The sequence below is a fragment of the Bombina bombina genome, chromosome 3 (assembly GCF_027579735.1).
Source record: "Bombina bombina isolate aBomBom1 chromosome 3, aBomBom1.pri, whole genome shotgun sequence".
NCBI lineage: Eukaryota > Metazoa > Chordata > Amphibia > Anura > Bombinatoridae > Bombina > Bombina bombina.
The window spans coordinates 116711486-116729041 of NC_069501.1; the positions used below are offsets into that span (position 1 = coordinate 116711486).

The 17556-nt window shown below is 42.2% G+C and overlaps 1 protein-coding gene across 1 annotated transcript in view; it reads left to right on the top strand.

Moving 5' to 3' along the window:
* SYNJ1 (synaptojanin 1) overlaps positions 1-17556 on the top strand; it is a 364762-nt gene that overhangs the window by 325280 nt on the left and 21926 nt on the right. The window contains exons 24-26 of the mRNA XM_053705173.1: positions 6753-6791; positions 7310-7357; positions 9420-9484. Coding sequence (XP_053561148.1) covers positions 6753-6791; positions 7310-7357; positions 9420-9484 — 152 coding nt within the window. The remainder of the gene's footprint in view (positions 1-6752; positions 6792-7309; positions 7358-9419; positions 9485-17556) is intronic.

The following is a 17556-nucleotide window of genomic DNA, read 5'->3' on the forward strand; positions in this document are numbered from 1 at the left end:
GCTGTACTCATGTGTTACTGAGGGGGGAGACTGTAGCTGTAATAATGTGTTACTGAGGGGGGAGACTGTAGCTGTAATAATGTGCTACTGAGGGGGGAGACTGTAGCTCTACTCATGTGTTACTGAGGGGGGAGACTGTAGCTGTAATAATGTGTTACTGAGGGGGTGACTGTAGCTGTACTAATGTGCTACTGAGGAGGAGACTGTAGCTGTACTAATGTGCTACTGAGGAGGAGACTGTAGCTGTACTAATGTGTTACTGAGGGGGAGACTGTAGCTGTACTAATGTGCTACTGAGGGGGAGACTGTAGCTGTACTAATGTGCTACTGAGGGGGAGACTGTAGCTTTACTAATGTGTTACTGAGGAGGAGACTGTAGCTGTACTAATGTGCTACTGAGGAGGACACTGTAGCTGTACTAATGTGTTACTGAGGGGGAGACTGTAGCTGTACTAATGTGCTACTGAGGGGGAGACTGTAGCTTTACTAATGTGTTACTGAGGAGGAGACTGTAGCTGTACTAATGTGCTACTGAGGGGGAGACTGTAGCTGTACTAATGTGCTACTGAGGGGGAGACTGTAGCTGTACTAATGTTACTGAGGGGGAGACTGTAGCTGTACTAATGTGCTACTGAGGGGGGAGACTGTAGCTGTACTAATGTGCTACTGAGGGGGGAGACTGTAGCTGTACTAATGTGCTACTGAGGGGGAGACTGTAGCTGTACTAATGTGTTACTGAGGGGGAGACTGTAGCTGTACTAATGTGCTACTGAGGGGGGAGACTGTAGCTGTACTAATGTGCTACTGAGGGGGGAGACTGTAGCTGTACTAATGTGCTACTGAGGGGGAGACTGTAGCTGTACTAATGTGCTACTGAGGGGGAGACTGTAGCTGTACTAATGTGCTACTGAGGGGGAGACTGTAGCTGTACTAATGTGCTACTGAGGGGGAGACTAGCTGTACTAATGTGCTACTGAGGGGGAGACTGTAGCTGTACTAATGTGCTACTGAGGGGGGAGACTGTAGCTGTACTAATGTGTTACTGTGAGGGGAGACTGTAGCTGTACTAATGTGTTACTGTGAGGGGAGACTGTAGCTGTACTGATGTGTTACTGTGAGGGGAGACTGTAGCTGTAATAATGTGCTACCGAGGGGGGATATTGTAGCTGTAATAATGTGCTACTGAGGGGGAAGACTGTAGCTGTACTAATGCGCTACTGAGGGGGGAGACTGTAGCTGTACTAATGTGCTACTGAGAGGGGAGACTGTAGCTGTACTAATGTGTTACTGAGGGGGAGACTGTAGCTGTACTAATGTGCTACTGAGAGGGGAGACTGTAGCTGTAATAATGTGCTACCGAGGGGGGAGACTGTAGCTGTAATAATGTGCTACTGAGGGGGAAGACTGTAGCTGTACTAATGCGCTACTGAGGGGGGAGACTGTAGCTGTACTAATGCGCTACTGAGGGGGGGAGACTGTAGCACTAATGTGTTACTGAGGGGGAGACTGTAGCTGTACTCAACACATGTGGATATAGCTTTATATATTAAATAAAAGAAATTTAATTAAATACAATACAGGATTAGTTGATGCAATTAATCTGAATTTTTCAAATTTTAATACACTTTGCTGGTACAGATAATACTTTTCACCACAATATAAGGAGGGGGGACTGTAGCTGTACTAATGTGCTACTGAGGGGGGAGACTGTAGCTGTAATAATGTGTTACTGAGGGGGTGACTGTAGCTGTACTAATGTGCTACTGAGGGGGAGACTGTAACTGTACTAATGTGTTACTGAGGGGGGACTGTAGCTGTACTAATGTGCTACTGAGGAGGAGACTGTAGCTGTACTTATGTGCTACTGAGGGGGAGACTGTAGCTGTACTAATGTGCTACTGAGGGGGAGACTGTAGCTGTACTAATGTGCTACTGAGGGGGAGACTGTAGCTGTACTAATGTGCTACTGAGGGGGAGACTGTAGCTGTACTAATGTGTTACTGAGGAGGAGACTGTAGCTGTACTAATGTGTTACTGAGGAGGAGACTGTAGCTGTACTAATGTGCTACTGAGGAGGAGACTGTAGCTGTACTAATGTGCTACTGAGGTGGAGACTGTAGCTGTACTAATGTGTTACTGAGGGGGAGACTGTAGCTGTACTAATGTGTTACTGAGGGGGGGGGGGCTGTAGCTGTACTAATGTGCTACTGAGGGGGAGACTGTAGCTGTACTAATGTGTTACTGAGGGGGAAACTGTAGCTGTACTAATTTGTTACTGAGGGGGAGACTGTAGCTGTACTAATGTGCTACTGAGGGGGAGACTGTAGCTTTACTAATGTGTTACTGAGGAGGAAACTGTAGCTGTACTAATGTGCTACTGAGGGGGAGACTGTAGCTGTACTAATGTGTTACTGAGGAGGAGACTGTAGCTGTACTAATGTGCTACTGAGGGGGAGACTGTAGCTGTACTAATGTGTTACTGAGGGGGAGACTGTAGCTGTACTAATGTGCTACTGAGGGGGAGACTGTAGCTGTACTAATGTGCTACTGAGGGGGAGACTGTAGCTGTACTAATGTGCTACTGAGGAGGAGACTGTAGCTGTACTAATGTGTTACTGAGGGGGAGACTGTATCTCTACTAATGTTACTGAGGGGGGGGACTGTAGCTGTACTAATGTTTAACTGAGGGGGGGAGACTGTAGCTGTACTAATGTGCTACTGAGGGGGGAGACTGTAGCTGTACTAATGTGTTACTGAGGGGGAGACTGTAGCTGTACTAATATGCTACTGAGGGGGAGACTGTAGCTGTACTAATGTGCTACTGAGGGGGAAGACTGTAGCTGTACTAATGCGCTACTGAGGGGGAGACTGTAGCTGTACTAATGTGTTACTGAGGGGGAGACTGTAGCTGTACTAATGTGTTACTGAGGGGGAGACTGTATCTCTACTAATGTTACTGAGGGGGGGACTGTAGCTGTACTAATGTTTAACTGAGGGGGGGAGACTGTAGCTGTACTAATGTGCTACTGAGGGGGGAGACTGTAGCTGTACTAATGTGTTACTGAGGGGGAGACTGTAGCTGTACTAATATGCTACTGAGGGGGAGACTGTAGCTGTACTAATGTGCTACTGAGGGGGAAGACTGTAGCTGTACTAATGCGCTACTGAGGGGGAGACTGTAGCTGTACTAATGCGCTACTGAGGGGGGGAGACTGTAGCTGTAATAATGCGCTACTGAGGGGGGGGAGACTATAGCTGTAATGTGCTACTGTGGGGGGGGGGGAGACTGTAGCTGTACTAATGTGTTACTGAGGGGGAGACTGTAACTGTACTAATGCGCTACTGAGGGGGGAGACTGTAGCTGTACTAATGTGCTACTGAGGGGGAGACTGTAGCTGTACTAATGTGCTACTGAGGGGGAGACTGTAGCTGTACTAATGCGCTACTGAGGGGGGAGACTGTAGCTGTAATAATGTGTTACTGGGGGGGGACTGTAGCTGTAATAATGTGCTACTGAGGGGGAGACTGTAGCTGTACTAATGTGCTACTGAGGGGGGAGACTGTAGCTGTAATAATGTGCTACTGAGGGGGGAGACTGTAGCTGTAATAATGTGCTACTGAGGGGGGAGACTGTAGCTGTAATAAGGTGCTACTGAGGGGGGAGACTGTAGCTGTACTAATGTGTTACTGTGAGGGGAGACTGTAGCTGTACTAATGTGCTACTGAGAGGGGAGACTGTAGCTGTAATAATGTGCTACTGAGGGGGGAGACTGTAGCTGTAATAATGTGCTACTGAGGGGGGAGACTGTAGCTGTAATAATGTACTACTGAGGGGGAGACTGTAGCTGTACTAATGTGTTACTGGGGGGTAGACTGTAGCTGTACTAATGTGCTACTGAGGGGGGAGACTGTAGCTGTAATAATGTGCTACCGAGGGGGGGGGGGGGAGACTGTAGCTGTACTAATGTGCTACTGAGGGGGGAGACTGTAGCTGTACTAATGTGCTACTGAGGGGGGAGACTGTAGCTGCACTAATGTGCTACTGAGGGGGGAGACTGTAGCTGCACTAATGTGCTACTGAGGGGGGAGACTGTAGCTGCACTAATGTGCTACTGAGGGGGGAGACTGTAGCTGCACTAATGTGCTACTGAGGGGGGAGACTGTAGCTGTAGTAATGTGCTACTGAGGAGGGGGACTGTAGCTGTACTAATGTGCTACTGAGGGGGGAGACTGTAGCTGTACTAATGTGCTACTGAGGGGGGGGGACTAGCTGTACTAATGTGCTACTGAGGGGGGAGACTGTAGCTGTACTAATGTGCTACTGAGGAGGGGGACTGTAGCTGTACTAATGTGCTACTGAGGAGGGGGACTGTAGCTGTACTAATGTGCTACTGAGGGGGGAGACTGTAGCTGTACTAATTTGCTACTGAGGGGGGGGGGGACTGTAGCTGTACTAATGTGCTACTGAGGGGGGAGACTGTAGCTGTACTAATGTGCTACTGAGGGGGGAGACTGTAGCTGCACTAATGTGCTACTGAGGGGGGAGACTGTAGCTGCACTAATGTGCTACTGAGGGGGGGGACTGTAGCTGTACTAATGTGCTACTGAGGGGGGAGACTGTTGCTGTACTAATTTGCTACTGAGGGGGGAGACTGTAGCTGTACTAATGTGCTACTGAGGGGGGGGACTAGCTGTACTAATGTGCAGAACACTAGGACTTGAAGTAATGCACTGAATAATGGTAACTTCCTTGCCCCTTTTAAATGTGAGGCACGTGCCACTTTTAAATAACCTCCAGCTTTTAACGTTACATAAACATACGGATGTCAATATTTTATCTAGGCATTTTTTTTAGGGGAAAGGAGTGTTTGAATTTTATAAAACTTGTCAGCAGAACTTATTATTCTTTCCTGAATTAAAAGGACATGAAACCCAAAATTTTCTTTACTGATTCAGATAGAGCATGTAGCTTTAAACAACTTTACTTCTATTATCAATTTTGCTTAATCCCCTTGATATCATTTATAGAAGGGTGCAGCAATGCACTACTGGGAGCTAGCTGAACACATCAGTAAACCAATGACAAGAGACATAAATGTGTATCCACTAATCAGCAGCTAGCTCCCAGCTCCTGAGCCTAGCTAGGTATCCTTTCCAACAAAGAGTATCAAGAGAACAGAGCAAATTAGATAATAGAAGTAAATTGGAAAGATGTTTAAAATTGTATACTCTATCTGAATCATGAAATACATTTTTTTTGTGTTTCATGTCCCTTTAATCAGAGATGTGGTCTTATGTCTGTTAGGAGCCATAAATAATGGATTTGCCTATGTATACAAGCCATGGGGATATTATAAACATGCAGAGTTTTAATAGAGAACTTAAAGGGACACTAAACCCAAACATTTCTTTCATGATTCAGATAGTGCATGCAATTTTAAGCAAATTACTCATTTACTCCTATTATTAATTTTTCTTTGTTTTCTTGTTATCTTTATTTGAAAAAGAAGGCATTTAAGCTAAGGAGCCAGCACATTTTGGTTCAGACCCTGGACAGCATTTATCCACCAATCAGCAAGGACATCCCAAGTTTTAAACCAAAAATGGGCCTGTTTCTAAACTTACATTATTGCTTCTTAAAGAAAGATAGCAAGAGAATGAAGAAAAATTGATAATAGGAGTAAATTAGAAAGTTGCTTAAAATTGCATGCTCTATCTGAATCATGAAAGATAAAATTTGGGTTCAATGTCCCTTTAATGCCCTTGTACATTGCATGAACTGCCTCAGAAATAGTCAGATGTTCTATTTAACATTCATATAACTAACATTTTGGGCTGTCCTTAGGTGACCCGTTTTATAGAACCCAGCTTAGTCAGACCATTTGTATGTTCTTGTGGCTTTATTTCCTCAAACATAATGTCACAGTACTGGTCTATTGATTTATGTCAACGAGGCATTTGTTTGTTTATTTCATTTTTTTTACTTTTTTTTTTTTTCTTTCTTAAAGGGCCATAATACCCAAATGTTTAAACACTTGAAAGTGATGCAGCATAGCTGTAAAAAGCTGACTAGAAAATATCTCCTGAACATCTCTATGTAAAAAAGAAAGATATTTTACCTCAAAAGTTCCTCAGTAGCCACCTCCTATTGTAAAGGATTTCTAAGCAGCATTTTAGTGTGTTTGTCCTGGGACAGCTTAGGGAATGAGCCTCGTGAACTCTCATATTATTTCACCAATCAGGTAAAGGAAGCTTACTATGAAATCTCATGAGAGTTAAGTCAAATCTCATGAGATCACAGTAAGAGTTCATGACCTCAGCACTGCTGATGCTGATTGGCTGCTGTTCATTTCTTCATTTTTTTTTATTTTTACCTGCAGCTGAGCAGCAGCTGAGTATAACTTTTTACACAGAACTTACTCTGTGATCTGAGGAGATTGTGAGGTAAAATATCTTCCTTTTTTACATAGAGATGCTCAGGTGATATTTTCCTGTCAGCTTTTTACAGTTATACTGCATCAGTTTCAAGTGATTTAGCATATGAGTATTATGTCCCTTTAAATCACATTGAAACCTCAAAATTGAGAGCAAATCCGAAGTGTTTCTCTGAACTTGTCACTTGTGTGCAGATAAATACAAAGGAAAGAATGAATGTAATATATATTCTAGGCTGTGCTATGTAATCACATTATGTTGCCTCTGCTTGCCTTGCTTGATTCTTTATTTTCTTTCTGCTTCTTGTGCGTTATAAGGGGCTAGGAGTCCTGCACCAGCTAGAAAGGAGATTGGAGGTAATCGCCATACGCCATCCCTTATACAGTGTATATGTTAAACTGTAAATGTTTGGAGCCATTACTAGCTACAATTTTTCACTTTTTTTTTTTAATATCTCTTGCGCTCTCTCTATATCGCTCTCTCTCTTTTCTATATTTTTTTTTTTTTTTACTTTGCAAAGTTTAATTTTGTTTTGTAGAAAATAATTATTTTATAAGTGAAATGTTGCCATTTTATTTGTTCATCAGACTTGCTCTGTAAATATTCAGGCACTATATGGCCACTATTGTAATTCTAGTTTCCCCTTTGCTGCTTTATGGAAGTGAAATGCACATCCTATCGGCACTTTCCTTATTGGTGGCATAAGTTGCACCTGAAACCATATCCTATGACAAGGCCCTCAGCATATATTGCATTACTGTGGGGATACTGTGGCTTTGTTATGACCCAGGTCATGTTGCCTGATTGCACCTAATATTCTTATACATCCCCAATGTGTTGCTGTTTGTACAATCTCTTGTGTCTCTTGTTTAAGGTGCAGGAGCTCCTCCCAGTCCAGGAGTAGCTCGGAAAGATGTAGAAGGTAAAACGTTTTGTCACAGCTTTTACTGCATGAGAAATACCAATATCATTTAAGGCTGCAAATGAATGTAATGATATTAGTAGTTGCTTTGTCTTAGAAAACTAGTTTAATACTTACCCAACCTGCCCTGTTCAATGAAGCTGACATGATCCCTCATGGAGTAGGCCTCCCAATGACCTGGAACTGAGACTGCATTTGAGAAGTAGTCATTTTACTTAGGAATTGCCTGGAACTGCAGACTAATGAACTGTCCAGCTTACGGTTTCAGAAATAATTCCTTTCTCTTAAAGCAACAGTAAAGTTAACTTTCATGATTTAGATAGAGCATACAATTTTAAACAACTTTCCAATGTATTTCTATTGTCAATTTTGCTATGTTCTCTTTGTATGCTTTGTAGATGAGTACACTGAGGTATGCTCAGAAGGGTGCATGTGACTAGCATTCTATGGCAGCAGTGTTTGCAACCATGTATAACATTGCTACAATCATTGTAGCATACACTGCCGTTGTAGAGTGCTAGACATGTGCACACTCCTGTACATATCTAGGTTTACTCTTCAACAAAATATACCAATAGAACAAAGTAAATTTGATTAAAGTGTTTTGTTTTTATTGCATGCTCTGTCTGAATCTTGAAAGTTTTATTTTGACTTTACCGTCGCATTAAGGGACCTTTAAACACAGCAGATTTGCGTAATCGATAAATGCATAATAAAAAGACAATGCAAAAGCACTTAGTTTGAACTTCAAATGAGTAGTAGTTTTTTTATTCTCTAACAAATGTCAGTTAATTACATTTCCCTTCCTAATGCATCATGTGACAGCCATCAACCAATCACAAAATTCATATACGAATAGTCTGGGAATCTTGCACATGCTCAGTAGGAGCTGGATCATCAGAAAGTGTGCATATAAAAATACTGCGCATATTTTGATAATGAAAGTAAATGTGTGCTCTATCATGGAAGCTTAATTTTCACTTGAATCTTCCTTTAAATTGCTAAAAATCCAATGGTTTGCTTCCCTTGCTGTGCTCTATTTGTCAGCTGCAATAGTAGATGCTCATGCCAAGATGTAACACGTGCATGTCAGCTTCATTTCTAGATGTAGTTTTCTCTTTTGCTAAATGTACACAAATCAGTTCACCATTGTGTTATAGTAAAAGACAGAAAATATTAGGCTTAAAGGGACGACCATAACGGATATTTCAGTTTTGAGTAATATCTTGCTAACATTTCTGATTAGTGTGTTCCCAGAGCAGCTATAACAAGAGAACATGATCAAGTAGGGCAGATAATATTCCACAACCAAATATTTTCCATAAATAACAATAATAAAACAAATTAAAGTGAAATATCTTAAAGGGACATTAAACACAGTATTTTCCTTTGTGATTCATACAGAGCATGCAATAAAAATAAAAAGTTTATAATTTACTTCTATTATCAAATTGTATTTGTTCTCATGGTATTCTTTGTTGAAGAGCATACCTTGGTAGGTAGTGTGCATGTGCCTTTCAAATAACTATCATTGTTAAAAGTATTCTTGAAAAACTGCTGCCATATAGTTCATGTTAATGCTCCTGAGCCTACCTACCTGAGTTTCAAATAACTATCATTGTTAAAAGTATTCTTGAAAAACTGCTGCCATATAGTTCATGTTAATGCTCCTGAGCCTACCTACCTGAGTTTCAAATAACTATCATTGTTAAAAGTATTCTTGAAAACTGCTGCCATATAGTTCTTGTTAATGCTCCTGAGCCTACCTACCTGAGTTTCAACAAAAGATACCAGAGGGAACAAAGTAAATTGATAGGAGTTTGTTAGAGCATAGAATTTTACATTATTTTCTATCTGAATCATGAAACAAAAATTTTGGGTTTCGTGTCCCTTTTAAGCAAGAAAGTATGCATCGCACTCAGCGACATAGATAGTGATGTTCACCAGTGACATTATTTTCTCTCCATCTTGGCTCACTAATATTTCATTTAAAAAATATATAAACTAATCAGTGTGATTGCTTGTTATTGTATGTGCAACCAGATACGTATTTTTATTTCAGCTCGTGGACATCAACCTCTTCAGACTGCGCTCTCAGCCCCTCCTGCGTGTAATTCTGTTAGACCGGTAAGTACATCAAATGCACTGTCCTCCCCCCTCAGTAATAATAGTTTCATTATTCATTTGTCTTCAATAAAGGGGAGATTTTAATATTGGAGGTGCTTCCTTTACATAAAAAGTAGAAGCCAGTAAACTAATAAAATGTGGTCAGGTAGCCGATTCTGGGCGTATACAAAGTGTAGTCATACACCGTTACTTTACTCACAAGTAATTATTTTATATGGCAGATTTTCATAGTTTACTTTACAGTATAAAACAAACACGGTAGCTAATCAATAGCACAAATGTGCAGACATGTTTGTAAAACAATGTGCATTAAATGGGATATAGTTTAGGTGATTATTTTTCCATATGGGTGGCAAGAGTCCACAAGCTTGTTACTGATGGGATATACATTCCTACCAGGAGGAGGCAAAGTTTCCCAAGCCTCAAAAGCCTATAAATACCCCGCCCACATCCCTCATAGTTCAGTTTAAAAATGTTGCCTCCTGAAGCATGATGTGCTTGATTCTTCAGTGAAAGGCGCTTGAGGGACAGTCAACCCAAAAATTACTGTAACTTATTTAGATTAGTTAAATAACAATCTTTACAGTAAACTGTAGCCCAATTTTCATCTAAATAAACTTTGGCAGAAAATACACTTAATAGATCTCATCTCGCCGTTTTGAAATGGCCGCCTGACCCCTCCTTCTCTGACGTCTCCCAAAAGCTCCCACTAGTACAGGATCCTTTTCTTTCATCCCTGCACGCTCCTGTGTCTCCCTTCATTCAGTTCAGTGAGACACTCATATGGCACCCCCCTCACTTCACTATCTCCCTCATTCATCCCCACGGCCGCAATTTCAGCTCTCTAGCTGTTCGTACCCGGCACTCACTGCCTCTCATCCATGCTGTGCACTACAGAGAATGAGAGGTAGTGAGTGCCGGGCAGGCGGCGATGTGATGTGGGTCTGTGCCCCTATCATCCCCTCAGGAAGTACAATTAGAGCGTTTGGAGAGGGACTTTGCCGTGCAACTGCAAATGTCAGAGGCTGCATGAAAGCTTAGCCTGGCTGCAGAGCAGAGTGTGGAGATGACTGTAGAACAGCGGCGAAAAAGGAGGCTGGTGTATCTGGATGCGCTGCGAAGGCTACAGGAGCTGGAGGAGCAAAGTAACAATCTGCGGCGTAAACTTGGCCTGAGGAAAACACACAGAGTGCCACACAACTTACCTGGTGAATTAACATACAGTGCAACACATATTAAGAACACATATATAGAACACTACACATGTGTTGCACTGTGTTGTGCATCCAGATACACCAGCCTCCTTTTCCACCGCTGTTCTACAGTCATCTCCACACTCTGCTCTGCAGCCAGGCTAAGCTTTCGCGCAGCCTCTGACATTTGCAGTTGCACGGCAAAGTCCCTCTCCAAACGCTCTAATTTTACTTCCTGCGGGGGTGATAGGGGCACAGACCCTCATCACATCGCCGCCTGCCCGGCACTCACTACCTCTCATTCTCTGTAGCGCACAGCATGGATGAGAGGCAGTGAGTGCCGGGTACGAACATCTAGAGGCCGTGGGGATGAATGAGGGAGATAGTGAAGTGAGGGGGGTGCCATATGAGTGTCTCACTGAACTGAATGAAGGGAGACACAGGAGCGCGCAGGGATGAAAGAAAAGGATCCTGTACTAGTGGGAGCTTTTGGGAGACGTCAGAGAAGGAGGGGTCAGGCGGCCATTTCAAAACGGCCAGATGAGATCTATTAAGTGTATTTTCTGCCAAAGTTTATTTAGATGAAAATGGGGCTACAGTTTACTGTAAAGATCGTTATTTAACTAATCTAAATAAGTTAGTAATTTTTGGTTTGACTGTCCCTTTAAGCCTATTGAAGCCAAGTTCCTCTCTAAGTATAGTGTTTGTCTGAGGAATGTGAAGGGAGTATTGCGTGATGACACCATTTTTTCACCTATGTGAAATCTATTCATAAGGCTCTCTGTAAATTTGGTCGCAGGGATTCATCTGCTGCTTCCCTTTACAGATTGACATTATACTCCTCTACCATTACCTCTGCTGATAGGTTTCAGTACTGGTTTGGCTGTCTGCTATATGTGGATGGGTGTCTTTTATAGTAAGTATATATACTTATTGTGAAACTTTGCTTAAAGGGACACTAAATGTTTGAAAAAACTTGTCTTAAATCGCTATATCCACCTTTAATAATGATATTTCTAATAGGCTTTGTTTGTCATATTATTACCGTTCTCTGAATATTCTGCTGCTAAAATTAATTGAATTCCAAACCCACCGTTATAAGCTGTATTTTGAATAACTAATCCTTCACGATAACCTGAATTATCAAGATGGCCGATTTAGTCCGTACTGCACAGGCGCGATCTATCTAATACGTCATCCTATACATCACTGTCCTCACCTGAACCAGCAGACCGTCTGAATCGATACTTGCAAACAGATGTGACAGCGGTGTAGAACAGGTAAGATCGTAACGCTGCGCTGCGAGAATTACCCTAGCAATAACGAGCAGTAAATTTAATTATTTCAGATGCATTTGGTTTACTGTGGAATCAAAGAGGCAATCTGTGCATGCACGAAAGGCCGGATTGTATTGCGCAAGCGCCGGGTGACGAAACGATGCGTTAATCATATGCACGAAAACGCATTGTGATTGGAGACACGATTTTGTATTAAAGGCACCATAAAAGGGGGTTGGCTTCTATGACGTTTTTTGCCAAATACAATATAGCATTTTTATTACGCTGATAACGCTCGTTTTAAGGTCATAATGGGTAAGTTTTGATTGTTAAGTTATGTAGATTGGTTTGTGATAATTTAATTATATGCAAAAAATGAAGCTTTTGAAATCCTTTAACGTTTTTGGGGGCTAATTTACATTATTTATTAAAACACTTACCTTTAGGCCTTTGTTACCTCTGCATTCACGGAGGTTCTTTTTTTCAATTTTGCGTGCAAAATCGCGCATTTGTGATGATGCTATTTTTTGTTGCTATAATTTTCGCACCATTTGTGTAGCTTTAAAAAACTGTTCTGACTTCACTCAGTGCTCTCAAAATTTTTAGAGAGCTGTATACGCTTGTTTTTACATCTCAACAATATTGATTATAACGTTTTTAAATAAGCATTGTTTCCCATTCCTGAAAACTGCTGTATTTTATGAGCATGGGATATTTTGCAACTAATGTTATTTCCATCTTAATGGGAGGAGAGTCCACTGCTTCATTCATTACTTGTGGGAATTAAGAACCTGGCCACCAGAAGGAGGCAAAGACACCCCAGCAAAAGGCTTAAATACCTCCCCCACTCCACTCATCCCCAGTCATTCTTTGCCTTTTCGTGACAGAATGTTGGCAGAAAAGTGTCGGAAGATTCGGAGTAGTCCCTTATGGAGGGTAGTACTCTTCACAATGGGACTCAAGTTTTAAGTAGCCCTGTCAGCCTCTCAGTGAGCGCATGGGTGAAAATTAGAGTCCGGAGATGCAGGGAGAGTCTTTCTGCCTGCCTGCTGCCTGCTTTCTACTCTCAAGTCCATGTCAGGAGCGACGCTACTAACCTGTCACACTTGAAAGGCCATATTCCTGTTCCACGGCGTAGATTCTGGTAAGATCGTTTCATTATATACATATGATGATGTAAGAAGGGTCACAGTGTGTCTCCTTTTATCTGTATAGAATCAAGGGATAATACCCCAGGAATGGAGGTTATTGAACAGGGGGGGGGGGGTATTTTTGCACAATGTTGTCTAATGTTTATTGTTTTTATGCTGCGACATGTGTGAGATGAGTCTCTGTCAATGCGCGAAAAGTTAGGTTTTTTGAGATATTGGCGCAGCATTTTCTCTTGTTAAGTGTATTCAGTCCATGGGTCATCCATTACTTATGGGATATATTCCCTTCCCAACAGGAAGTTGCAAGAGGATCACCCAAGCAGAGCTGCTATATAGCTCCTCCCCTCACATGTCATATCCAGTCATTCTCTTGCAACTCAACTAGATAGGACGTTGTGAGAGGTCTGTGGTGTTTTTTATACTTAGTTTATTTCTTCAATCAAAAGTTTGTTATTTTAAATGGCACCGGAGCGTGCTGTTTGTTCTCAGGCAGTATTTGGAAGAAGAATCTGCCTGCGTTTTCTATGATCTTAGCAGAAGTAACTAAGATCCACTGGCTGTTCTCGCATATTCTGAGCAGTGGGGTAACTTTCAGAAAGGGAATAGCGTGTGGGGAATCCTGTAAACAAGGTATGTGCAGTAAATTATTTTTCTAAGGAATGGAATTGACTAAGAAAATACTGCTGATACCGATGTAATGTAAGTACAGCCTTAAATGCAGTAGCGACTGGTATCAGGCTGATGAATGCATGTACAATAAGTAATTTTCTAAGGAATGGAATTGACTAAGAAAATACTGTTAATACTGAGGTAATGTATGAGCCTTAACTGCAGTAGAAGCGACTGGTAGCAGGCTTATTAATAACACTACCTAACTTTTAAAGTGCATGTTTAAAACGTTTACTGGCATGTTATTCGTTTTTTTGTGAGGTACTTTGGTGATAAATCTTTTGGGGCATGATTTTCCACATGGCTGTCGTTTATTTCTATATAGAAACGATTAACTGAGGTTTCCCACTGCTGTAATATGAGTGGGAGGGGCCTATGTTAGCGCTTTTTTGCGCAGTAAAAATTCAGTTACAGTCTTCCTGCTTCTTCCTCCTTGATCCAGGACGTCTCTAGAGAGCTCAGGGGTCTTCAAAATTCATTTTGAGGGAGCTAATCAGTCACAGCAGACCTGTGACAGTGTGTTTGACTGTGATAAAAACGTTAATTGTTAAATTGATTATCCGTTTTTGGGTATTAAGGGGTTAATCATCCATTTGCTAGTGGGTGCAATGCTTTGCTAACTTAATACATTTACTGTGAAAATTTGGTTGCTATAACTGATTTGGTTCATTGTTATTTCAACTGTGACGATTTTTTGTGCTTCTTAAAGGCGCAGTAGCGTTTTTTATATTGCTTGTAAACTTATTTGAAAGGATTTTCCAAGCTTGCTAGTCTCATTGCTAGTCTGTTTAAACATGTCTGACACAGATGAATCTGTTTGTTCACTATGTTTGAAGGCCAATGTGGAGCCCCACAGAAATATGTGTACTAATTGTATTGATGTCACTTTGAATAAAAGTCAAATTTTATCTGTAAAGAAATTATCACCAGACAACGAGGGGGAAGTTATGCCGACTAACTCTCCTCACCTGTCAGTACCTTCGCCTCCCGCTCAGGAGGCGCGTGATATTGTGGCGCCAAGTACATCAGAGAGGCCCATACAAATCACTTTGCAAGACATGGCTGCTGTTATGACAGAGGTATTATCTAAATTGCCTGAATTAAGAGGCAAGCGCGATAGCTCTGGGTTAAGGACAGAGCGCGCTGATGATGTGAGAGCCATGTCCGATACTGCGTCACAATTTGCAGAACATGAGGACGGAGAGCTTCATTCTGTGGGTGACGGATCTGATCCCGGGAGACCGGATTCAGAGATTTCTAATTTTAAATTTAAGCTTGAGAACCTCCGTGTATTGCTAGGGGAGGTATTAGCGGCTCTGAATGATTGTAACACGGTTACAATTCCAGAGAAAATATGTAGGTTGGATAGATACTTTGCGGTACCAGTGTGTACTAACGTTTTTTCTATACCTAAAAGGCTTACAGAAATTATTAGCAAGGAGTGGGATAGACCCGGTGTGCCCAATCCAATGGATAAAAAATTAGAGGGTTACCTTAAGAAAATGTTTGTTCAACAAGGTTTTATCTTACAGCCCCTTGCATGCATTGCACCTGTCACTGCTGCTGCGGCATTCTGGTTTGAGTCTCTGGAAGAGGCCATTCGCACAGCTCCATTGGATGAGATTATAGCCAAGCTTAAAGCACTTAAGCTAGCTAATGCATTTGTTTCTGATGCCATTGTACATTTAACCAAACTAACGGCTAAGAACTCCGGATTCGCCATCCAGGCGCGCAGAGCGCTATGGCTTAAATCCTGGTCAGCTGACGTGACTTCTAAATCTAAATTGCTTAATATTCCTTTCAAAGGGCAGACCTTATTCGGGCCCGGCTTGAAAGAAATTATTGCTGACATTACTGGAGGTAAGGGTCATACTCTTCCTCAGGACAGGGCCAAATCAAAGGCCAAACAGTCTAATTTTCGTACCTTTCGTAACTTCAAGGCAGGAGCAGCATCAACTTCCTCCGCTCCAAAACAGGAAGGACTTGTTGCTCGTTACAGACAGGGCTAGAAAGCTAACCAGCCCTGGAACTAGGGCAAGCAGGCCAGAAAGCCTACTTCTGCCCAGGGCCGTCTTTAATATTGACTGGACCCTGGGCAAAAAATGTCTTGCCCCCCCCCCCCCCCACGCAATTTCGCTCTCCACCCCAACATCCCAAAAAACAACTAAATCAATTTATTTTATAATTGTTTTCAAAATTATTAGCCCAGCAGTGAATCATCACTGCTGGGCTAATCATTTAAAAAAAAAATGAAATAAATTGCAATATGTGAAACTGGACCTAAGCAGTATTAATAAGTAAATAAATATATAAATTCTTCCACTGTGGATTCATTTAATATTCTTTTGAATGTGATTCTGGTGTGAGTTTAGCTGGTTAAAGAGATTTAGGGCAGCCAACAGGAGCAAAGCAAGTTAAAGACTGAGGAGGAAGCATGTAGGTGCAGACAAATATAAGTTTACTGACTGAAACAGCAGAACTACTATGGGAAGCTGTAAAATCTGAGACAGAGAGAAAACAAAAACTATAAAAATAAACCTTAATTTAATGTGTGAAGTATCAGCATGACACTATACATCAGCCACATTAGCACATGTCACTTCTTTGCTAGGAACAAGTTTCCTCTCACCCTGCACTAGACAATGCTGCATGGGGAGGGGCGTGTGTGCACTCACTTATTCTTCCCACTGACACCTTTCTACAAAGCACTGTTCCCCTAAAAAACTTCAGTTAGTTGATCTTAGGGCCACAGCAGAAAGAGCAGGGCTAAGGGGACCAGCAGACTGGATGCTGTCTGCCCAAGGCTGCATGGATACAGTGAGAGATGTGTCATACAGCCTCAAGACTGAAGAGAGTAGTGTATGCAGCTGCACAGATGCTCAAATCCTCATGTGCCTGCCGCTCCAGCTTTCTGCTGTATGCGCCTACAGTCAGCCCTACCCAGAAACAATCCCCACCACCAGAGCAGTTACCTGGTAACAGTGGTAACCCCAGTAGGACATTTTCTGATGCAGTGGGAATGGCTGGATGCCGAGTTAGGGCTTTGCATTCAGTGCTGCACAGTGCACATCTAAAACAGCACATGGCAATAGCTTGGCATGTCACATGACACCGGCACGGTCTGGCAGTTTTTAAAAAAAAATATATATAAGCAGAGTACTTTTGACTGTGACAGTATTAGTACTGAATGTGTGTGTTCCCCATGTCACATCAACAGTCTGGTATGAACCATACATTTTTTTTTTTTTTTTTTAAGGACTCTTGGGCCCCTCAACAGAGACTGGGCCCTGGGCAGCTGCCCCTTTTGCCCTGTGTTAAAGACGGTCCTGCTTCTGCCCCTAAGACAGCATGAAGTGAGGGCCCCCGATCCGGAAACGGATCTAGTGGGGGGCAGACTATCTCTCTTCGCCCAGGTTTGGGCAAGAGATGTCCAGGATCCCTGGGCGTTGGAGATCATATCTCAGGGATATCTTCTGGACTTCAAAGCTTCTCCTCCACAAGGGAGATTTCATCTTTCAAGGTTATCAGCAAACCAAATAAAGAAAGAGGCATTTCTACGCTGTGTGCAAGACCTCTTAGAAATGGGGGTGATCCACCAAGTTCCGCGGACGGAACAAGGGCAAGGGTTTTACTCAAATCTGTTTGTGGTTCCCAAGAAAGAGGGAACCTTCAGACCAATCTTGGACCTAAAAATCTTAAACAAATTCCTAAGAGTTCCATCATTCAAAATGGAAACTATTCGAACCATCCTACCCATGATCCAAGAGGGTCAATACATGACC